Raw genomic sequence first — 24990 nt, 5'->3', positions numbered from 1 at the left:
GGTGGGTGGTGTCTTCGTTCGAATTTGTGGAGCCGCTCCCCCGGGGATTGGCCCGTTCGAGACCGGAGAGGCCCTGACATTGGCCTGGCGGGCGAGGCTGCGCGCCGTGATTGGGCTACGGGGGCGAGAGGGGCGGGGGTAGTTAAAGAGCCGCCCGGCCGCGGGAGGCTTTGATGTCGGAAGAGCGTGAGCGGCGGCAGCGGTAGGTAGCTGCCCGCCCGGGCCGCGGCCTCGCCTCGCCTCGCCTCGAAGACGGCTGCGGCTCGGCAGCGCGGTGGTGGGAGGGGGCGGCACGGCGGAGCGCGGGCCCTCCCCCGCCGTCCGTTGCGGGCGGCGGCCGGGGCGGGCAGGCGGCGGTGCCCCGCCGGGACCCCTGGGCCATCTGAGCTCCTGAGCGAAGCCTTGCTTCTCAGCTTCTCACAGCTCAGTGGATAGAAACCAAAGCTACCTTGGGTTTTAGTAGCCTCCTGGGGTACAGGTGGGTGTTCCTGGCTCCTTAAAGCAATCGATCGTCTTTTTTTTTCCTCCCCCATTCTCTAGGTGGACTCTAAAATTTGAATTGTAGCTTCCTTCCCCGCTGCCTGTAGGCACAGCTCTGTGTTATGGGTGACATGAAAGAAGCTAAAATGCAGATAACGCCAGAAACTCCAGGGCGAGTCGCAATCCTGAACCCTTTTGAAAGTCCAAGTGATTATTACACCCTTCAGGAGCAGATTGTTTCCAGTCCTTCAATCTTTAAGTCAACAAAATCCTCATCGGTAAGATTTAATTTTCAGCTGGGTAACTATACGGATGGAGTGCTAATATTTTGAAGTACACTGAAAAACTATATTTAGTATATTTTTCACAGGCTAAGCCAAAGAACTTTGGTGAATGAAAAAAAAAAAGAAGATAAGGCTCTTCTGATTACAGTAGCACATTTATTTTAGTACTAGCATTGTGTCACTCAACCATCTTTCTTTACTGATAAAGTTATTTTTCTTTTTTTTTCTTTTTTTTTGGTTTAAACAAAGCTAGCTGTAGCATTAGATTAGTATATATCTTCTGAAAGCCCTGAAATGTTGAAAGTAGTAGATAATAGGCAGTTGTTACAAGTAAGTGTGATTGCAGTGCTCTTTTCTCTCTTCTCAGTCTCCTGGGAAATGTAAAGTGAAAAAAAATGCTGCTATATTATTTCAATATGTTGGATTAGTTGGCTGACCCTGGATTTTTTCAGAACCACCATTTTGATTGAGGAAAATCAAGGAAAGAAATACATGACATCTCAGTTTGTAAATATGAACTATAGTCTTCCATTTCATGATATCTTGTAAATCATTTTAATACCACTATCCAGAACAGGAGGCCTGATTGACTTACTCATTTTTATTTTATTAAGTAGGTCATTTAAACAGATTAAAACTTGTGTAATTGTCTTTGATGAAAAAGATTACATGGAAGTTATGATTGCATTGTTCTATAGAGGTTTGTACCACATGGTGTTATTTTTATCTTTTTAGACTAGCAAGCGTTAAGATGTCCATTTCTTTTTTTAGACACCAGGAAAATTTAGATGGTCTATTGATCAGCTTGCTCTAATAAACCCTGTGGAAATTGACTCGGAAGATGTTCGACGCCAAGCGATGTATTTGAGTCATGCTAGGTAACCTACGGTCTGTTTTTATGCAGTTAACAAACTTGAATAGTATAATACTATTCTGTTTTATTGACATTTTCATGCAACACTGAAGACCTTTTATTCCAATTTGTTAACATAGTGGCTATAATGTTTAGATGAGGCTACCTCTGTGTTATTCTTTTTCTAATGTTAAAATCTACAGATCCACTTCCCAGCTTGAAAACAAGCCAGGTACAGCAGTCAGTGGAAGCAAGAAAAATGTCTTCCCCATAGCTGTTACCTAGCTGTCTCTCCTGCTTCTTGTCACAAAGCAGTTCGTCTTCCCAGAATATTCTGTATTGAGACCTGTGAAGAGCAGTTCCTTGGTCTTTAGGACTTCTGTGGAAGGGTAGAGTTTCTAGGAAAGCTAGCCAGGACAGCTAGTACCCTTCTGAAAGACCCAGATAGGCCTTAAATGAAAGAGGGAAGAACAATAAGCTTTCCTTATTTGAGATGATGATTGCTGGTTATTTGAAATAGTTAGGGGAACAATTTTTGATCTCAACTCTTTTTCCTTTTCTGAAAATAACTTCCATAAGGAAGACAAATGAGTAAGTAAAACAGTCTTAGTATTTATGGCTTGTGTCTAAGGACAGTGTTATGCACCAATAATGCAGAATGATATGTCCAGTCAGGGTAGAGGAAGACAAGTATTCCCATACATTTCTTAGATATGAACTTTCACAAATAATTAAAAAACGTCATGGAATGAAGAACCACAATAACAGAATGATTAAAACAGTCATTTATCCTATTTATGCTTAATTTTCAGGTCCTGTGTGTGGGATAAAGCACAAATAGAAGGTTAATATGGGCAAGAATCTGCTGAATAGGCCTATTTTTCTTACCGTCTGTTTGTGCCATTGCCTCTTCTTTTGAACATGAAGACATATAAGAAAAGACAAGAATTCATTACAGTAGAGAAATAGGAGGAATATAACTGTCTTCCGCTGTATCTGTGGATCACAGTGTCTTAATATCATAGTATTTTTCCTAATGTCTGTGTATGTTACCTGGCCCTCCTCTAGCAGCCAGTTGGTTTAGGACACTAAGGCTTTTTATGCGTTACAAAGCCTTGTGTTGGGAATTGAATTGTTGCTGGAAGCCTGTTAGAACATAGACAAGCTAGCTTTAATTTGGATGGCTTGAGTAAGAAATCTAATGATGATCAGTAGCCTGGCCAGTAAATATAAACATGCATTGTGTTAGTGGGCCCTTTCAGTCTGTCCCATCATTTCATACTCACTCTGGTTCTTATCATTTGATGCAATTAGAAAGAGGTTAGTTTGTGTATATAGATTTGCTGTGACCATGCTTGCTTGTTGCAGCCCAGATATAAACTGAGGTGGTTTGCTACTTAGTTATTTCTCTTAGATAAAAACTGTACATGCATGTTCATGCACACGCACACTTTTGTATGGCAAAGAATTTTCATTTTCATCTCAAATACTACTATTTTTCTGGAAATGAAAAAGCATCACAAATATAGTTCTTGATAGTGAAAGTTCCTGATAAAAGAATTGACTTGAAGCCTATGCCTGAAGTTGTGCAAGCCACATATTGCATTTTGATAATGCTTATTAGCATATTGTTTTCTCAAACAATTAGTTGCAAAGAACCACCACAAACAAAAGAAACATTTATAGATATTGGTACACTATGTTTTGAGCTGTTCGTTCTCTGTTATTTAAAGAAAACAGTTTGGATAGCAGTCCAGATAGCTAATGCTTATTTCAAGAAAACAGTAGTACTGAGCAGAACTAATAAGCATCAAGTCTACACATGATGAATATTCAAGACTTTGTATAGTAACCATGAGCGAAAGCTATGTGCAGCGTTTATTGTACTAGCTATAAAGTGATTAGGAAAATCTTTTTCTAGGAGACTCTATTATTGAAATGGAAATGCATTTTGCTAAAGTGACAGCCTTGCCCACAAACTTTCCTTGTTCTTTTTAACTTACGCTGGTAGAAATCAAGTGTTTCTAAAACAGAATGCTATGCTACTATATATCAAGTGTGAAAAATATCTGTACCACAGATTGCATACTGTGCATTATGGTTGCAAATATACTGTTGCTTGGAGCTGTATACAGGACTAGCTTAATTTTGTTCCTGCTGGCTGCATGTAGGCTTCATTTTATTATTTTCCTAGAGATAACGCCCTTCAGAAAAAGTCCTGTCACCTGCAGTACCTACCTATCTCGGAACTGTTTTTTCAGTTCCCTTGTTTCTCCTCTGCAGCCTGACTTGTAGATTGTGAGCAGTAAGCATTTCTACTACACATAAAGAAGCGATGAGTCCATGCTTATTCTTGTGGTACTATATCTACATTTTGTAAAAGTGTCTTTAGCATCATCTTGGCAGGCATAGTTGAAGTTTGGCATATCCAAATATTGCAGCTCTATTCAAAATCTGATCCCCCTTGAAGAAAGAGGGCTGTGAGGGGAAAGTTTATGAATATATAGATACATTCGTATGTGTTTGTGTAGTAAATAATGTCTGTTATCTGACTGGTCTAGGTACTTAAAGTGTAATTTTGGCATAATAACTAGGCATAAAAGTATTCAATGATTTAACTTTTAAGATGATGGTGAATTATTCAAAGTAATTTTCTTGTGCTTTTTTTTTCCAGCTAGGCTTCTTGGTTTTATTTTAATTACTTTTGGAAAGGTATAAGGGAATGTGTCAGTTGATTCAAACCAAACGTGGTATTGTATATTGAACTGGAAGACTAGGCATTTGAAAGGGAGAACTTTGTACTGGAAAAGTAGACTGTCTCAAATTTATGTGGATGCTCTTTTGAAAATATTTTTGTTGCTCTTCTATTCTTTACAGGTTTTTATTATGCTTGATTTTATACTGAGATTCTTTGTAAGCCCCATCTTGTTGCAACTTTAAAAGTAAAATGTATTTGTATGGAAAATTTTCCGTAACTGTATGGATTAGTTTAGAAATTTGGTGTATGTTATATGGTGTATGACTGAATTTTTGTTCAAATAAAAATACTTGCTACAAGGAGTAAATCTAAGATCAGAAAATCTGTACCTGTAAAGGTACAATTTTTCTTCTGAATGTGAAGCTTATGTCGTTAAAGTAGTCATCTCAGTGCTTCTGTGTTTGTCAATTTACAGTAAAAAGTTACTGCATATAAAAATTCCTTCATAAGACTTCTGTTTTGGTATAGTTTCATATATCATGTTCCACTTAATCTGTAAAAGATAATATGGATGAACTTTACATATTTTAAATTCTGTGATATTTTTGATAATTCAGTTATTTTCATTATTTTTACTTAGAATTGATAAGGAGATGGAAGACAGAAGGCAAAAAGCCATTGAGGAGGTAATACATTTTTATTCTATCAAATGTTTGTTTAGCCATTTATGTTAAAATAATAATAATAACAATAATGATATAGGAATTCAAAATTCAGGAACCTATTGTATTTTACCGGTAAGCAAAAAAAATAATTTGGCATCCTCATCCATTGCAGGTGTAGTTGGAATCCGTGTTTTCCCATGTGCGCTTTTCACACACACCTGTTGGTCAAAATAGGAGATTGTATCTTTCACATTGGTTAATAGAAATATTGCTATCATATAATTCTTATGACTCATTTGATGATTAAATAAAGTATTTTGTTTTCTTAGTAACTGTTAATGTTATGTGGTTAACATTGTTTTTTGTTAGACCCTTGGCAGTAAATCAAAATCTTTCTAATTTTTTTTTCTTCCAGAGTTTGTTTAGATGGAGGCAAGAATTTCTTCCTGTAGGATAGCTGATACTTTTCTCTTTTAAATATTTTATTTTATCTTTTACCATGTCATTGTTTAGGAGAGACTGAAAATGACATTGCTTCAAATCTTTGCTATAGAAATCTTTACTATTAATTTCAATTTCAGCTTAAAAAAATAGGGCTTTAATAAGCAGTCTTTTTCAGTACTATTGACATGTTCATATTATATCATGCTGGTGTCTGGTTTTGTGTGTATAAAGCAAAAGTTCTTCTATGATTCTGTGAAGTTGCTATGTAGCTGGCCTGCAGCTCAGATGTTTTGTTGCTTTAAAGCTGTGTTAAAAAGAATATTTCTTCTTTGTGAAGCATAAACTAATGAATTATGTAGCTGAACAGCTTGAAAACATGTCTCGCATAGATTAAAAAAAATATGCCTTTCCTAATTTTAAGCTTTTAGTGTGAGAACAGGATTTGCCTTATGTTTCTTAAAGCTGTGTAATGGTGTTTATCTCCTTGACTTCTGGTTGTTCCTTGTTGCTGAAAGTTTTGTTGAAACAAAAACTAAATATAGGTGCCAGTACTCATAACTGTTTAACTAGTCTAGCCAGATAAACCAGTAATATCACCAAAAGCCTTGGTAGTCCACTTTTTTTTTTCTTTTTTGATACTGCAGTTTCTCTCTAATGCTTCTACAAAAAAACTCAATTGTCAAAGCAAAACAATTTAGCAAACTGAAGGTTCAGAAAGGATTATGTTAAATTAGTGTGCAATAATTATATTGCCAGGATTGTAAGGATGCAATTTTATGAACAAGTAATTAAAATGTGAAATGAAATTGCTGTATAATTCTTACTGTGCAGGCTTTTAAGATCTCAGGTGTAGTATATGGCTGGGAACATGGGGATCCTTTTCAAATCAAATTATTCTTCCCCAACTTCTCTGGGCTTGAAATACTTAAGTATGTTATTGGTATAATGGATAACCTTCTTTATGGGTTTCTTTTTGAGCTGGAAGAGTTAAACTTCTTAAAATCAGTAAGTAGCTAAAAGGTATGACCAATGTTTGTCTTGTTTGGAGTGCTAATATATATATAATAAAAATTTGAGTCTGCATTTTTCTTTTTTTTTAATGCTAAGACTTATTCTTTCTATTCTACTCTAGTTTTTCACTAAAAGGCTCATAGTTCCTTCTCCTTGGACTGAACATGAAGGGAAGCAAGTTTCTCAGTTTAATTCAACTAAATGTAAGTTTTTTGTCTACCCTGAGTTCTCTAGCTTTTGAAAAATTATCAAGCAAAATTTTTCAATCTTCATTTAAATTTCAAGATGAGTGATAAAAGATGGCGCAGCTGATTTGTTTCTGCCTGTTGTCCAAGTACTTTCTTTATTTAAAAATCAGGTATTAATACCAAATTTCACATAACTTTTATCTTTTTGTTCTTTTGGATCCTGCTGTTAAGTCTATTTGCTTTTATAACCTCCCTTAGGCTGATTTAATTTATGCATACAGCATTACTAATTTGATGCTTTGTAACTCTATTTTTTTATTATTATTACTCTGCTTTCCTGCCAGTATTGAGTTCTATATTTTTCTATAAATTCTTGACTAGCACTCTTATGTGCTAGTTTTTCTCTCTGTCCTGCTGTCTTGCTGTCATGTTATGTAGGAATATGAATTTTCTAAATTTATTTAATTTACTCTCTTATTTCTTTCTATTTCTGATGTTGTTAATATTATTAAGTTTTATACGTAACCAACAGAGCACATGGCAAAAGGATTATAAGCTAGATAAATGTCAGCTTTGAAGTATTGTATGATAGGAAATTTTTAAATAGACATTTAGCGATTTCTGCCAGACCGGAAAAAGACTTAGAACTGTTAACATTTGTGGCTAAATCAAAGATAAATTTTGATAGGAATGGTCATATAAAGTAATTAGAAAATTTGTTGATGGTGTTCTGTTAAAACTGTGTTTATATGTTTTTTAAATGGTCAATTTTAAAATCTTTCTTTCTAGAGCAAAGAGCACAGACCACAATCCTAGAGCTAGATTATTTGTGGCAAAGTGAACAGTGTGCTAAAATGGGCTAGGTCTTTAACCATATAAAAAGGAGGTGGAATGGTAGTTTCTTCATCTTTGTCTTTAAGTCAAGACTGCATGATCTTCTGGAAATGTGTTTTATGTAAACACAACTTGTTTGGCTAGGAGCAAACTGGGTACATTTTAAATGTGTCTTGCATATAGGAGATCATAGCAGACCGTATGGATTTGGGAAAATTGATACTACTGCACTAAACTTTTTTCAGTAGAAAGATGCTGAAATTCTCTTAATCAACTATAACTGTAACCTTTCTGTAATATTCTTTTCTAGCTCTTCTAATTTCACTCAAAGCTTGATATAAAAATTTTGTGCAATTGCACTAAATGTTCTAATTTACTGCTGTTACATTTCAAAACTCTATATGCAATGCATGCTTTCATATAAGTTTTTCTGTTTTGCAGGCATAGATCTAAATAACATTTCCCCGATTGGAAGACAGCTAACTTTGCAGCCTGGAAAAAGCAATGGTTGGTTAAAGGCAGTGTCTGAAACTAGAGGTTTCTTTGAAGACAAATACCCATATCCCTGCTCTTTTTTTTGTTTGTTTGTTTTGTTTTGTTTTGTTTCAAGAAGGCATTGAATTTTCTGTAGAAGTGTTTTTGTAAGAGAGTTCTTGAACTGCGTGGTAATAATTTTAACATGCATTTCTCATAGTAATGTAACTCTATTATATTGTTTCTCTCATGCCTTTTAGAAGCAAAATGCAAAGGTCTGTTGTAGACTGTAGAGTGCATTTTTTCCAACTTAGTGTATGCATTTTTCTGAAATAATGAATATAAGCATTAGTTAGGTTTATGGGTAAATTACAGTTTGAAGAAACCTCTGATGCACTTGATCATTATGGGCTAGAGAACCTTGATTATTTTCTCCCCCAAATAATAGCTGAAATCTTAAGGTACCTTTTAAAGTTATTTTGTTTTTCTTAAAAACATACTTTCTTTTTTGTCTAAGATATTCTGATGATCTTTCTCCCAGTTCATTTTGAAACCTCTGTTTTCTCAGAGGCCTCACTCTTTACTTAAGAATGCCTCTCTAACAAGTTGGGTGCTACAACTCTTTCTGCTTATCTCAAGCCTGAGTGAACAGCGTATAGTGTTGCCAAATCAAAATCCTAACCCTAATTAACTCTACTCTTTATTGCAACTGTAACTTTTAAGTAGCTTAGTTGCAATGCATTTTAAAAGTAAAGTGTTGTTTCTGTAGCTTTACTAAAATGTCAGTGTAAGCTAATTTTATTGGTTTTATTTGTTGCAGCTGCTTGTCAGACAGTACTGTCTTTGCCCGTGGATTTTAATTTAGAGAAAATATTAGGTATGTCTTATAATATCTAAATTTCGTTATCAATATGTAAGTAGAAAGTTTATTGTTGTCTTTGGTTTAAAGTGAAAGTTCTAGTGAAATACTGGAAACCTGATGCGTGAATCATAGTCTGAATGAATGTGTTGTTCTAAATAGATAGTTACTACCTTTTGCATGGGCCTAACATTTGGCCTAAAATTGATATGACTAAATTGAATGAAGCCATAAAGACAAAAAAAGGCTCTTCGGAGTGCAATTGGAAATTGATTAAGAATTATGAAGGCAAAAAAGTTTTTTTTTTTTTTTTTTTTTTTTTTAAAAAAAAATTATTTTTTTTTAAAAAAAAAAAAAAAGGTAGGGTGCTTTTAGTAGGGTGCTTGCTTAACTTGGAGCTCTTCCGCTTGCAGATTGCTTGCCACAGGGCTCATAGCTCAGTCTTGCCTTAGGCAAAACTGTACTTTATTTCCATGCTTTTAATTTAATTTAAGCTTTGGTCGTTGCTATAAGTTGTGTGGTGGCAAAAAAAACTGTGGCTGATGAGTGGGAAGACAGACTCCAAATTTAACTGTCTGATCGTAACTGCTACATAAAGGAATTGCTGTTAGCTTCTCAGGCAAGAAGACTAGAAAAGCCTCTTATGGTTCAAGTACATGAATAGCAGCATGGACAGTTCAAGAGTTTTTTTGGCTGCCTGCTTCTATTTCAGTGGTTAAGTTTTCAACTCTGTGCACGTTAAACTGCCTGTGAGATCAGATTTAAATCTGTAAACAAAATTAAAACAAACAGAAAACTGGAACTTATATGTATTGCTTTAGTGTTTGACCTTAATGAATTTTGCCATTGATGAATAGTTTGTAAATTCATGAAATGGTAACTTTAACGTACTAGAAATATCCAATTAGAATAGAGAAACAAAAAAACTTGTCACCATGAACATCAAAGTATGTGGAAGACATGAACGAGTTCTGTCTTGCTTATACGCTATAATAATTCCTTTTTAACATCTAAATAAAAAAAACAGTTTTGGAAAAATGCCAGTAAGTAGATACTAACCAGTATGAAATTGTTGCTTTAAAGAAAGCAATGAACTTCAACATGACAAGGAGAAGTGGGACCTTGGTAGGCTTTAGGACAGAAAGGATTTTTTTTGTAAGGATTAATAAATGATCCTTAGTAATATATGGAGTAGGTGCCTAGAGTAGATTAATCCAATTTACAAACACAACAAGGCACTAAACGCCTACTTAGTGGAAGTTAATAATTCTAAAGTTAAATAATTTATTTATTATTTTCTTATATTCTGATCTTCTATCTGTAGATCTCATCTAGTTTACTTTTTTATATACCGATTCATGGATGCGGTGTGGACTTAGAGATCTGTTGTAGATGATTATAATAGATTTCAGACATACAGAACTCAAAACTTCTGACCCCATTCCAGAACTTTATAATGAAGAGAAAAGGAAGATGGAATATATTGAGCATGATGACCTTGAAATTAAAAAGCAATTAATTATGTATCCCTGGAAAATAATAACTGTGTGTTGCAAAAAGGTCATTGGTAGAAATGTGTACTTTTAAAACATCAATTTTAAATATGATTATTTGGTGAGACTATCTCTGTTTAGCCAAAACTTTTCTGATGCAATTTGATTTGGAAGTTCCAGCAATATGAAACTTGTATAATTTGCTGTCTGTTCTCTTTATAAACAATGGAGAGAAATACTTGCACCTCATTAACTGCAGAGAGAGGAGTCTAAATATTGTTTCAGATGTTTACAGCTGTTCTGTCAATTTTCAAAACTAGCAGAAGGGTTCCCATTCCAAAGAGTATAGTGGCAACACATCCCTAATAGCAGAAGACATTTGAGTTATTTTGATTCGTATTTGATTTGATTTGTAAAGAGGTAGCCAAAAGGATTTCTTAGAGTAATTTAAATTACAAGGGACCTCTGAAGGTCATCTTTTCCAACTCACTAGCTCAGAGCAGGTCCAGCTTACATACAGCACTAATGGTTTCCATAAGGACAGGCACAACATACTGTTAAGTTCAGTTCTGTAGTTGGAAAATTAATGCCAGAAGTCTGTTCTATTTCTAAGTTGGCATTATGAGTTGTGGTGTTTCTTTTTGTTTTGAGGAGGGAATTGAATGGCCAGATGTGTAGTTTTCTCAGTTACACATGAAGGGAGAGTACCACTGTACTTAGGCTGACCTACCTAAAGTAGAGCTCTCAGCAAGATCAAAAGAATGGGTTACAAAATGAGACTAGGAAAAGCCGTAAGTAGCTCATAGACTATCTGGAAGGTAGCATTCAATTAAGATTTCATCAACTTTCTATTTCTCTGAATGACACAACTACAGAGCCAGCCATTGACCAAAGGAGCATCATAACACAAAATGAAGCTGAGCTGTACCTAAGCAGGATAGTTGCTTTATAAACAGCAATTTTATCATAATCAGTGTCAAAGTGACAGCCTGTCTTTCTGGGAAGTATTTCCACATGAGATAGAAATATCTGATTTTTAAATAGTAACATGCAAAATATTCTTTTCAGCTTGGTTGATGCAGTTAGAATTTAAGCTGCATAATAGCGGAATTGCTGGAATTTGTTAAAGATGATATCCAAGAAAATTACCTGTTCTTATTACCATTTTTACTTTGTTTATTTTTCTTTCTCAAACTTACACTGTTCAGGGAGGATTTCTGTGTCTGCTATCTTTAGAAAGGAAGAAGGTGTTCATCTTGAACTACTTTCTATTCCCTTTATAAATAGGAGTATGTGTCTTAAATTTTGATTACAAGTCAGCACCGTATCGTTAATAAAAGTGATGTTGAATAAATGTTTTCATCTTCCATCTATCTGGTATCTTTTTGCTAATATCATTTTGAAAAAAAATGTCTGTTTCAGATCATTCCTACTCAATACATGTCAAAATGTATGTAGGGAGGAAAGAGAGGATGTTTGCATGCACTTGGATCATAAAAATTCTTTTCTGCTGTCAGAACTGTAGTTCCTGAACTATGCAGTCTAGGTAGTTTGATAACGACTGTTAAGTGTTGTCATGCTTGAATTAGCTTGGTGTTGGTTACAACATTTGTGGACAAGAAAAATGTTCTAAAATTTATTAGGGTTTGTGGGTTAGAGGGCGTTTTATAACATTTTCTGTCCTTTTCATGTTGAATGGAACAAAAGTTACTGACGTTTTGATTTTAAATCATTCACTGTATGCAAGGGTCATATTTTTCTTCCTGACACTTCCTTGAACCCAGATTCAGCACTCATTTATTGTAGAAGAAGAGAGCAGGACTCTCATTTTGTCATCTCATTTGGAAACAAACTTTTTTCCTCCACCACAATTTTAGGTGAATATTTTAGAACGGACGAATTCGCAGATCAGTCTCAGGAAAATCTGAGCTCTTCTTCACTCAGAAGAAAACTGTTTTTAGAAGAAAATGGAAGTGTATCTGAGTGTCTGTCCCCTTCTCTGCAAAGTCCATGCTGTAGTCAGCAACTTGGAGTGCTTTGTTCAATAGATATATCTCCAGTCCGGTGCAGAAGCCCTCTGGAAACATCTAGTTCAGTAAGTAGCCTTTTTGGGGATGGAGGGAGTGAGAGTATATATTGGCTTAGCAGATATAAGAGGAGTACTTGTGGCAGGCGTATACCAAGTCTGTGTTCCGATGACCTTCACAAGATGAATTACTCTAGTTTTAGTAAGTTACAACTGCTTGATGAGAGAATAGGTAGTATAATGAAGTTTCTTCAAATTCCAATTTGATAAGAGTTATGTGAATGGAAAATGTCTTGAAAGACTATATATACATATGTGTGTGTGTGTGTGTGAGAATATAGATACCTAGATATATAGATACATATATCACTGGTTATTTTTTATTATTTTTTATCATATATCAAATTATTATGTTGTGCTGCTATTCTTTTGTCTAGAAGAGATTGTGTTTTAATATATACTGTGCTCAAAAGGAAAGAGGAAATGATTCACTAAAGAATCTGGAATTCTTTTTTATTTTGTATATGCATTAAGGCTTGCTGAGAACATATGTGAGATTGTTCCTTCATAAAATGTGTATATCAGAAAAGACCTGTTTAAATTCATGAATTACTATCTACATAACAGCTGATATGAACAAGCTATATAATTGTTCTCTTCAGAATTTTAAAATCTTTTGTGATGGAAGAAATGACTCATGATAGCAAAGAGGTGCTTGTATGTTTGTTTAAAAGAATCTGTAAAACATAAAAATCTTGCTGGCAAAAGTGTGTTCTGCAAGCCTGGAAAGAATAGCACTGAGCTTTTTCTTCTTCTTTTTTAAACTATGAAGAAGTATAAGAACATTATTTTAAAGATTTTTTTTCTGGTGGAGAGGGGAAGGTATATAAATAACTTTCTTTGGATTGTTACTCCTGCAAGTCAGATTTTGCCTGTTAGTGGATGCAGGTTCTGATTTTCATATTTTAAGAGAAAAGCAACAAAGCCCTGAACTTCTCTAGGAAACATTTTCAGCTTTAAATATACATATATATAAAATTCCTTACTTTCTTACTTTAAAAGCAAATTAAACATCTTCATTAGGATCTCAATATTGAATAACAAAACTACTATACTTACAGTGCCACATAGTTAGATACCATCTTTCAGTTTAGAGATTCAGCAATGCAAGACATATATTGTAATACAAAATAGATTTGGCAATTCAACAAAGTCTCATGTTAAATGAGACACTAAGCTGATAAGCATATAATCTCCTTCCCCTTCTCTTGTAAAAGCTCTGCTTCTCTGTGTAAGATCAAAACTATGGCATTTAATGTCTAAGTGATGCTTGTCAGACAACTATTTCATCAGCACCTGAAAATGTCCAAGTTCCATAAAAAGTAATAAGTCTAGAGAACAAATTTCTCCATGTCTTTCCAGTCCTTATGTCAGTGTGTTGAGCTATGATGTCTTGTAGATGTGGAAATATTGGTAATGGTTGGGGTTCTTATCACTGGTCATGCTCCTTGCCCACTACACAGGGAGCAGACAGTGTTGGATGCCCCTTTTTTCTTTCCCTTGACCATAGAATATAGATGAATGGATAAATGTCCACATTGTGTAACTTTTTTAAAATTAAGCTAGAAGAATCCTACTCCTGGATAGACATCGCACAGCTAAACTGGTTTTGGTGATATTTCTTCATCTGTTTGGAGGCAGAAGCATCTGCAAAAACTACCTCAGTGTGTGACTTTTCTATCTTTAAAAAAAAAAAAAAAAAAAAAAAAAAAAAAAAAAAAAGCAAAGCAGAATAACCTCACTGTGGTAAGCGAGTAAAGGGTTCCTGTGACATAGCTATACTTCTGAAAATTATTATTTTTTTTGCAAAATATACTGAAGCAAGACTACAACTTTATTCACTTTTCTTAAGAAAAATTACATTGACAGCTTATGAGCTAAAAATTTCAGGTGATGTGGATTCCATAGAAATATTGGACAGTTTTCATCTGCCATAGTATGAGTAAAAAACTGAGAGATGAAATGTTTGAGTGTATTTAAGGATTACATGATTTCCCTGATTATGCTTCTCATAATTTTTACAATAGATAATATAGTTTTACTTGGTATTATATGACAGTTTATATGGGTGGATTTCTCATTCCTGTCTTGAGTCATAAGGTGCAAGCAAACAGTTGCAGCTGGAGTATTTAAAGTAATGTTGTTGTACAGGGTTAGTTATTCTCAGTATTGCCATATTAAGTATTTTCATCAAGAAAAACTACTCTTAATATATTAATCTAAGTTTACACTGTGGGGAAAAAATACATTTTTATTTTTCTTGTTGTTGAAGGGTCAATTTTCCTCCAGTCCTATTCAAGGAGGAGCAAGGGCTTACAGTCTGGGGAGCATAACCAGTCCCACATTTCCAGAGGGGTCCCCTGCACATACTGGTTCTCCTACTTTTTCGCCAATTGCTTTCCATATAAGGAAGACACCGCTGTCAGGTATGGCTTAAATATGTTTGCATCTTTTGTTCTTGATTTGTTAATTCTGATTTAAAAAGGAAAAAAAAAAGTGTTGCAGAGTTCTGTGCCTAGGGAAAAATAACCCTAGGCATCAGTACAAGCTGGGGGCTGCCCTTCTGGAGGACAGCTCTGCAGAGAAGGACCTGGGAGTGCGGGTGGATGACAAATTGACCATGAGCCAGCAATGTGCCCTTGTGGCCAAGAAGGCCAATGGTATCTTGGAGTGCATTAGGAAGATTGTTGCCAGCAGGTGGAGGGAGGTGATCCTGCCCCTCTACTCAGCCCTGGGGAGGCCTCATCTCGAGTCCTGTGTCCAGTTCTGGGCTCCCCAGCACAAGAGAGACATGGAGCTACTGCAGAGAGTCCAGCGTAGGGCTACAAAGATGATCAGAGGGCTGGAGCACCTGCCCTGTGAGGAACGGCTGTGAGAGCTGGGCCTGTTCAGCCTGGGGAAGAGAAGACTGAGGGGGGATCTGATCAATGTGTACAAGTACCTGAAGGGAGGGTGTCAAGGGGACAGGGACAAACTCTCTTCAGTTGTCCCATGTGACAGGACAAGAGGCAATGGGCAGAAATTGAAGCACAGGAAGTTCTGCCTGACCGTGAGGGGGAATTTCTTCCCTGAGAGAGTGATGGAGCACTGGCACAGGTTGCCCAGAGAGGTTGTGGAGTCTCCTTCTCTGGAGATCTTCAAGGCCTGCCTGGCTGCAACCCTGTCTACCATGCTGTAGGTGACCCTGCTGATCAGGGAGGTTGGACTAGATGATCTCCAGAGGTCCCTTCCAACCTTACCCATTCTATGATTCTCTTTTTTACTTTATCACTGGAACTTCTTTTTCTTTTCGTAGGTAAGATAGTAGATCTGGCAAACCAGCAGGTTTGTTGTGTACGACACATTTACTGTTTAGCAGCAAAATGTCATACTTGTTAGAAACAATGAAATGTATCTACTTGCAAAAGACAACTAAAGAAAAACTTTTTGGAAAAGGAATTGAGACCTTATAGGAACGAACAAAATATAAATGATTAATTCTGGTCTGAGGAGAAGGTTTAAAGCCAGATGTCAAATCTAAGACAGGTCACAGTTCTGATTTAGCCCCACCTGAAGCATCTTAATCCCAAAAGAATGTTTAGCATGAATTTTCAAATCATATGATTCCCCAAAGATGATTTAAAATTAACTGATTTAACAGTTTACAATTTAGCAGCAAAGAAATCAAGAGGGTTTGCAACCTTGTCATTTTTTGGAGAATTTCTGTATATAATGCTTCATCCATTGCCTTGAAAGACTTAGGCCATACTTATGCATAATTTTGTTCTGATGAACCTTGAAGTATTTCGATACAATTGCAAATAGAGACTGAGTTGATGTTTTACTACCTGTTTGATTTTCTTGAAAACTTTATTACTACTGAAATTTTGTTAATGTGTATAGAATGTATGCATTTACATCTATTCTGAAAAATACCACAGAACCAGCCTGTATATTTTTTTTGTCAAAGAATAGTGTAGTATTTCCATTTGAAAATGCAAGGCCTTTGACATAGCGAGGTAAGTCGTAGGAAAGAAATTTGATGGTAAAAATGAGGTTAGAATTTGCCTTTATCGTGATAGGCTAAGTGTTTTTTAAGAAGTCTTTGGCACTGGGAGGTAGTGCTAAGTGAAATACTATATAGTTAGCTTTAATTATTTGAAGGATCTGTAGCTGTTATAGGGCTTTCAGGATACTACCTCTTACTCCATCTAATATCTAATTGAATACTTTTTTCTTTTTCTTTTTTTTCTTTTTCTCCTATGAACAGATCAAAGAAAATTTACATTTCGTTCTCCGGATATTCCTTCTGCTTCAAAGAGGATGACACCTCCCAATACAAGAAGTCCTTATATAGATGGTTGTTCTCCAATTAAAAATTATTCTCCTATGAGGCTTGGAGCATGTAAAGGAACAGGCCAGTATCAGACTTCTCTCATTAGAATACCGTTAACTGTTGAAAATCACAATAAGGAGGAGGAAGACAAGGAGAATGCATCTCCAGTAGAAGCTCGATTCCCAGAAATGGATAATGGAATAAACTTATGTCATCAGGACGGTGATACATTTGCGCATGGTACACATCTAGTTGTTGCAACTGTGTCTATTGCACCAGATTCCTCAGAAGCTTGTGAACAAAGGTTGTCATCATTTCAGGATATAGAAGGCCTAAAGGAAAATAATACTGTAGATATGGTTGATGAAGTGTCACATGAGAACACTTGGATAAAAGAAACAGTTGGCAATAGCAATGCACCAATGACCAGTTTTATGACGGGAATTACTTTCAGTATTGAAAACTCTCGCATGTGCATGTCGCCTCTTGCAGAAAGTAGTGCAATTCCTTGTGACAACAGTAGTATTCAGGTAAAAATAAAAACGTTTTTTTCCTTATCTATAAAACCAACTTGACATACTGTCATTTAATTTGTCTATCATTCTTTGTAATTGTCTGGTTTCTCTTACTGGGTGAGGCACACAGGTTGTACTGGATTCTTTTTCCTATCATTTCCTTTCTCCAAAGGAATTGTCAAAAAAGTTGTAAATGATTTTTGTGTTACTACAAACAGTAATAGATTTAACTTAATCTAAGCTACTTGATTCTGGCTGACCAGTTTACAACCTGCTTTTGTTATTAATGGATATATCTAGTTGGTTGGTGTGGTTAAGTTATGTTGTGTTAATGAAATGTAAGTCTTATCAGGTATAAGAATTTGAAGGGTTTATTAACAGTAAATTGCTATACATGTTAAAGCTCTGATTCTTGCTTTTAGGTGGACAGTGGCTATAATACACAGACATGTGGAAGTAGCATTATGGATACTGCTGGGACTGAGAACAGTTGCAGAGAAAATGATGTGAATACGCATGTGTTTCAGAATAAATCTCAGCTTCTCAGAACAAAGGTAGGAGTTACACTGTAGAACAAAAGTGATAGCTTTTCCATCTACAGCTTCTATTCCCTGCTTCCTTCAGCTTTGAGAAGTTTGAGGCAGACTGTCAGGCCAATAACAAGGCAGAAAGCGTGTTCATTTAGTTGCACTTCAGATATTTGGAAAACAAGAAATAAATGCAAGACAAATAGAAAACTGCCTACAAAATCAATGTGTTGTATGACAATGGCAAAGGTAGTTTCAGGGGAAACTGAGGTAAGCAACATCACAATCTATTATTCTTCATGCGCTTATGGCTTTTGGTGCATGATAGCCTGTGCTCCTTATTTTTGTTTCTCTTGTTCTTACTGTGTTTCTGTTGCAGAGAATAAAAAGATTGAAGCAAGCCTATTCAGTACTGATTTCATTTTGTATCTGGGATGTTAATAACCACTTCTCTCCTACCATGATCTGGTGCAAAGATGTTTCATGGTAGAGAGCGGGTTGAAGGTGTGTCGTAGACTGATAACATCAAAATTTGACTCTAATAATTTGATTAGGATAGTTGTGCCCTTACAGGAAGAATATATACCTATTTTTTCTTTCATTGACTTCTGAAAATATCTATTTCTTCTGAGGTCTTGTTCCTCAGAAGTTGTCCCGTTAGACCTAAGTTTCACAAGTGAATGTATCCATCAGGATCAAATTTCTTATAGCAGACCTGTTGTAGAGGCTTCCCAATGCCTTGCAACTTTCTAGATATTGCTAGAATTCTCTCCTGTTCCCTCTGCAGCAAACTGAATAGGTCAGGAAATTGCTTGCATACTGTACAATACCTCTGATTCTTTAAGATATATTATGCATATGTATTCTTTGACCTGTTTTCTTCAGCCGCTGTTGGTCTTTCAATTACTAGATCCTGATTAAGTCCAACTTTATAATTTGGATGAGAATTTAAGTGTGAAGGCATTTAGTACTTCTTGCAATTCTCTCCCAATAGAGAACCCACAGAGAACGGAAAGAAAAGTATGGATTTTTCTGGCCAGAAATATGTGTTTTGGCCCTTTCAGAGCATGTGTTCACTAAAAAAAATACTCTTGCTGACAGCACATCTTAAAAAAAAAAAAAAAATAATAATAATGTGGGGAGAAAACAATATCTTTCATTTGTTTTTCAGAGTGGAGAGATGTGAGACTAGGGCTAACTGTGACTTCAAATTTGCAGATAATAAGTTTGGATCTTGTTCTATTTGGGGATCTTTTTTGAAAATGATGTTAAAATAAACTTCTCCTTATCAACCTAGGAGTGTTCTGTTTTAAACAATAAGGACAATCAGTTGTTGAGATCAAAATCTCCAGAGAAGCAATCCTGTTTGCACAAAGCAAAAAAGCATAATATAGTATTCGGTCAAAATGCAACTTGCAACATTTCTACCTGGAAACATAACAATGAAAATCAGATTCAGGGATTTCACAAAAATGGTATGTAGTTTTCTGATTGAGAACTTAAAATTGTGTTGTATAATAGTTGTTTATTGTATATTATCTTAGTTACCTGCATTGTACGTACTCTTTTGCTTTCTTAATACAAGTGTAATGAATTGTCTTGTATGTATTTGGGGAGTTTGTAACTTGTTTTTTTCAGGTCCCACTGACCACATTTATTGGTATTAAGTGATTCATTTGAAAACTGAGTGGCTAAACTTGCTTTGTATAAAGAAATCATAGTGACTTTTTTTTCTTAATTGTGTTCCTTCCATGGTTAGAGGTCGTTTCTTTGAGGAGGCAAGTTGTTTTGAAAGTTTGGGTATAACTTCAGCTTCAAGAGAAATACTTTGGATAGAGTGACCAAATCCAGTGTAACTTGTATAGGAACTAATGTAACTGCAAAAGCACTTAAATTTTAAGTCACAGTGCTTGAAGATGTGAGGGAAATTTTTCTTTGGGAGGGAAGGTGAAGAAGGGAGAACCAGTTACAATTTGGATGGCTTTTTCCCTAATGGGATTCACTGTGTGGCTGCAGGAATTCTAGTATTGATATCAAGAAAGTGTCAGTAGACAGAAAGGAACTGCTAGAGATGTGAGGAGAGTAGGATGGAGAACAGGATAGGGATGAGTGCCTGTCAGTGGCAGCCTAAAGTAACAGTGATGAAGCTATGGCAAGATTCTCACAGGGAGAAGAAGAAACTATTCTTAATGCTAGAAACATATATTCATTAGTTAGCTTTATCATGAGCGCTAAGATGTACTCTTGGTTACCTTAATCTTAAATGATAGCATTATTAAAGTAATTGTGTTGCCACTAATATTCAAGATCACCTAACTCCACTAATCTCTCATAAGAACACTCATTACCAAATCGATGCTTTGATATCCTTTCAGAAAAACACAAGCAGGTACTATGAAGTTAATTGGTCTTGGTACATCATTAAGGAAGTGTGCAAACTTTCTTCAATTATAGTAAACAACTACATTTTTATTTCACTCTTGCATCAAAGTCCAAATACTATTATACTTGCTTACAGAAATTAACACAATCAATTAGAAATACAATTTTTAAGTGCCAGTTACTGCAAAAAAGCATTAATTTAAACAAATTATCATGATGTCATCAACAGTTTTGTTGAAGCTCAGAAGTCATGGAATGAGGAAGTCTGGAAGCCCCAAACGCCTAATCAAATCAGATTGGTTAAAGTATGGTTGGATCTGATTAAAAGAATCTTTGGGGTTTATAGATGTGAATGGGCAAGGAGGGAAAAATAAATAAAAAAGAAGCGTTTCATTTCTAGGCCTGCTGATTCAAAGGGGATGGAAACTAACATTTTACAGTTATATGTTTGTAGAGCTCTAAAGTAAGCTTTGCTGAATTCATCAAAAGGAAAACTCCATTCTACTAATTGCTCTAGTTGAAGTGGTCTTTCTCTCTTTTTATAGCAAGGATATCCAGTCCCAGGATACTGGATGGAAACTCTGCCTCCTATTCTATTCAGCAACCCACAGAAGTGCCTGTATCAAAGTGATTAGAGCATGGCTGATGAGTAGCTTTTATACATTAAGCCTGAAACAGAATGAGTCAGATCCAAATCTGGAAATTGGGAGGCAACTGACAGCATTTTATAAAAACTTTGAAAGAGGAAATATGAACAGAATTTTATGGCATTAAAAAGCAATGTCAGAACTGAGATTTGCATACAAATATTGTATGAATAGAACAGTTCTCCATCAATTTTCATCAGTACCTCACCAGCAATGGCTTTGGGAACAGTAAACTTAAATAAATGGGGGAACACCATCAATAAATTGTCATTTAGTCTTAGTTCTAACATTGTGAAAAAAAATCATTTAAGATGTTAACCAATCTGAGATGGATTATTTTTACTTCCACAACAATCAATATTTCTGTAATAAGTATTTGAGTAATACAGGGATTGATGATTAAACCTAATGTCCTAATGAATTATCTGTGCTTGATCTTGAAACTGTGCCCTACTAAAACCTGGAAATACACCGATTTGGTAACTTTTAGAGAATTAACTTTGTAAACTAATTTGAGTAAGAGAAGAAACTTATGCTTCTGGAACAATGAAGAGTTGAACAGGGCATTTGAAATGTTCTTAGCTTTATCTTATAAGGTTTGTAGTTCCTTGTCAGAGATTGGAAGTTATTTGCCACCTTGCTGCTTCTTTGTTGCCCATGATATTTCATTTAACAATACCTAATCAACTGAAAGGACAAACTTTCAGAATGTGCAAAGGATTTATTTTTTGCAAATGTGAGAATTATGACTACTAATACTTGTCAATGTAAAGGGGAAGAGAGTAGGGTAGTCCAAATCATGACCCATTTCTGGACTGTTCTGTGTAATATGAATGATTAAAATGTGGTTTTATTTTTTTAATTAAGCTTTTTGATTCTTTGTAGTGGTATGTTCAGTGATCAAAGGCTTTCACAGTGGTTTCAAATAAAGCAATCACTAAAATATTTAATTGCACCCTTCATGATTTTTTTTTTTTTTTAATTAAAGGTGAAGGAAAGCTACCTCACAAACAGGTGAATATGGGAAGTAAGACCCCTTCCCCCCCCCCCCATAAACTCTGTGTTGTCTCCTGTCTTACAGTCTTTGAATAGATTGTAGCAACAAGGCATTGGGATAATTTTAAACTGACATGCATATTTTTTATTATTTTTATCTAATCCTCTGATAGAGGAAATCTATTGTGCAAATTATTGTTGATCATTCTGTTTCTCCAGTTTTACTTAATGCATTGGCTGGCACATATTGCACAAAATGGTCATTGTTTACATTAAGTTAATTTCAGTAGTTTTAACACGAGTCTTATAGCGTGGATAATAATTGTAAATTGAGTGAAACAGAATAAAGACCTGTCTTGCATACCTAGGTTGTTTTTAATTAGTGTGGTGCTAGTTTGCAGCATCTTTCATTTTCATGTTGCCTGTAATGTGTATGGGTGTGTTTGAGTGTGTGTGTGTGTGTGTTGGGGGGGGGGGGGGAGGGTGGGTAGGGGTATTGGGAACAGCGAGAGGGAGATGGAACAGGCAAAAAGATCTCCAGTATCCAGCAAGCTTTTCTCTGGTATAAACAGTTCAATAGTGGTTTAGCATACTTACGGTGTTGGCATTGCACTTTGAATTCAATTATAGATACAATGCTCCATATATTTTTCTTAAAACTAAATTTTACTTTTAAGTGCCAGAACAAGCCTTTCAGGATAGTGGTGCCGGGGTTCAAAAATGTATTTTACAGGGTGTGTTTTTTTTCTGTTGCAATCAATTAAACGTGCTAATTGTCTCCTTATGATGCCTTTATAAATAACTACTTTATAAATCTGATCAATTTTTTTTATAATGGCAGCAGTGAACTGAGTAAATGTTGCCAAGTATTGCTGTATAGTGATCATCTTTAAGCTGTTGATTAAAGAAGCCACTGAGGAATGAGTGTAAAGTTCACGAGATTCTTGATTTAAAATTTTGATGAGAATCTGTAGTATCTGAGATTGCAGTTTCTTAGCAGTGTGAGCTAGGAATTGGCACTAGCAGATGAGTAGATCTGTGGTGCTGAACCTAGAATGAAAACTGTTTTAAATCCAAGCAATTTGGAGGATAGTTAGCTGAAATTAACTTTCAGAACTCTAGCTGCTACCTTGAAGAAAGCTTGGTCTCCCAAATAGCTGAGGTGGGAGTTCAACGCTAGGTCTAGGAGCACTCTTAAATTACTTCAGTCTTCACCTCACAGCACAAAAAATGTCTTATGATTAAGTTGTGACCAAGTAGCTAGATGAAGCAGCTTGACTGTAATGATGCAGTTGACCAAGGCATGAAAACTTCATTTTTCGGGAAATTCTAAGTAGTGAAGTGCAACCACCTGTCTTGGCAACATATGCTAGAATCATCACCACAACTTTACTTGTGTGCCCTTCCTGAAATTGATGGTCTTTGTCCAATAAACTGCCTTAAATATTAAGGGTGGAAACTAACACACTTTAGTTTGGGCTTGGTTACAGAAGGGTACAGTTACAGTTAATTATTGTAAGGTTACTTTTGCCAACTGTTGAACTCGGTTGTTTTTTTCTCAGAAACTGAATACATAATATTGCAGATGAGTGATATGCTTCACTCAGAAGCAGCAATATGACTTACTGAGATAAATGGTAGATAAAGTGATTTAGCAAGATTTGATGGCAAGGTTCACTTGGTTATTTACTGTATGGAGGAAAGGGTCAGATGAAAGTGTCAGGGAGACTCTCCTGTTGAGCTGTGAGGTTGAATGGACCCCTTTGTCTTCCAAACTCCTCCTCAGAGGAGTCTGTGGGTGCAGCTGGATCCAATCTTAGTCTCAGACTTGGTCAGTGGTTTGTATCTAAAGAATTATTTGTACCATCAGTCCGAGATGCGACTTAGCAAAGTTTGCAAAGCTTCTGCGTGCTGTTAGTCACTTGTTGAGGATCTGTCGAGGGTAAGGAGTCTCTTGGCCTCGAGGAGTAACCTTGAGAGGCATCCGTGCTCAAGAGGAGACTCTGCAGTGCAGCCTGCTGTCGTGCAGGAGAGCTCAGTGGGCTCTGGGCTGTCCTCTCCCCCCCCCCCCCATTTATGGGGTAAGATAGTTGACTCATGGTCATATCTGCATACTAGATGATTTTAGCTGGCACATGCTCAGTCAGCCCCTGCCCATGTGCTGTTTATGGAGAGGTGGGGAGAGGGGAGGGAGGAGCGTGCCGTCACATATGACATGCCTAGTAAGGAGATTCTTGCTTTCTCCTCCTGAAGGTTATACTTTCAGTTAGCTTCCTCAGATGAATCATGATCAAAGCAGTATATTAAATGATTGACAGAAGAATAGTGAACAATGGATACAGACATGAAAGAGACTGAGTATTGCTGTGGTAGATGTTACAGAAAATTAGGCTTCCTGGCCCCCATAACAGGGTCTGACCCTACATTCCTGCCAAGACAGAAGTCTGAAGCCCAAAGTGAAAGAAATTATAATGGCACATGTACAGTAATGACAGCTTGAGCTGGGTTCTGCCAGTGAGGGACCTCCCCCACACACCAGTTCTTACTTCTGTTTATCACATTGCAACCTGATCGCAAAGCCCCTTTCCCATAGTCTGACTCCTGCTCACCAATTCTGCAACTTTTTACTAATTTTCTTGTGGCCTACTGGCACCCTCTGCTGCTGGGAGGGGTTCCTCTAGGTTTTCTTTGCAGTAGTTATATATGAGGGTTAAAAATATTTCTTCTGTAAAAGCAGGCTGCAGCTGGCCTTGGCTGTAGTCTTGGTGGTGGTAGTCTAAGACTTCAGTAAATTTAGCTACTAATGCTAAGCGATTAACTCTAGGCAGCCCCAGTCCAATATTCTTTAACAGCAGAGATGGGTGGTTTTTTTTTTTTTTTGTTTGGTTGTTTGAACACTGAATCTTACCCCTCTGAGCATGCTGGCAAAAAATAAAGAGAAACTATTGAGCATTAGCCAAATTCTAATGGTTTGCAGCATTACTATAGGAGGAAGGCTGCTGCTTTCAGACTGTTTCTTGGAAGTCAAAGAGTTTCTCTTATTACAAAGTAACTGGCATTGAGAATAAAGTTACAGCAAAAATTGTTCTACTGAATGCAGCAAACTAATTCTTGAATGTTTCTTTCATTAGTAGTGGAAGTTTCCATGAAACTGATTTTGACAAACACACACACCCACACACACACACACCCCCACACCCTACATTTTTTAGGTCATACAGATACTTAATGCCCCATTA

The 24990-nt window shown here is 36.1% G+C and overlaps 1 protein-coding gene across 2 annotated transcripts; it reads left to right on the top strand.

Moving 5' to 3' along the window:
- Positions 1-47: 47 nt before the first annotated feature.
- Positions 48-22095, top strand: BORA (BORA aurora kinase A activator). Of its 2 annotated transcripts, XM_062576108.1 has the most exons (13): positions 48-202; positions 541-758; positions 1536-1642; positions 4956-5001; positions 6557-6638; positions 7899-7964; positions 8752-8808; positions 12161-12378; positions 14642-14795; positions 16619-17214; positions 17622-17753; positions 19024-19201; positions 20654-22095. In XM_062576108.1, the coding sequence occupies exons 2-13, from the start codon at positions 603-605 to the stop codon at positions 20737-20739; spliced, it is 1878 nt and encodes a 625-aa protein (XP_062432092.1). In that variant the 5' UTR covers positions 48-202; positions 541-602; the 3' UTR covers positions 20740-22095. The 2 variants fall into 2 exon arrangements, with proteins under 2 accessions (XP_062432092.1, XP_062432097.1); XM_062576113.1 differs by lacking the exons at positions 48-202; positions 1536-1642 and having other exon boundaries at positions 689-758.
- Positions 22096-24990: the final 2895 nt, after the last annotated feature.

Source organism: Rhea pennata, chromosome 1 (genome assembly GCF_028389875.1).
Source record: "Rhea pennata isolate bPtePen1 chromosome 1, bPtePen1.pri, whole genome shotgun sequence".
In the NCBI taxonomy this organism is placed as follows: domain Eukaryota; kingdom Metazoa; phylum Chordata; class Aves; order Rheiformes; family Rheidae; genus Rhea; species Rhea pennata.
The sequence above is the reverse complement of the archived record's forward strand: the minus strand, read 5'-3'. Positions and strand labels throughout refer to the sequence as shown.

Bases quoted from the DNA above. Each gene is read 5' to 3' on its own strand.
- BORA (XM_062576108.1), top strand. From the start codon at position 603: ATGGGTGACATGAAAGAAGCTAAAATGCAGATAACGCCAGAAACTCCA. The intron at 5,002-6,556 runs GTAATACATTTT...ATTCTACTCTAG, and splicing joins GGCAAAAAGCCATTGAGGAG to TTTTTCACTAAAAGGCTCAT. The intron at 17,754-19,023 runs GTAGGAGTTACA...TTATCAACCTAG, and splicing joins CTCAGCTTCTCAGAACAAAG to GAGTGTTCTGTTTTAAACAA.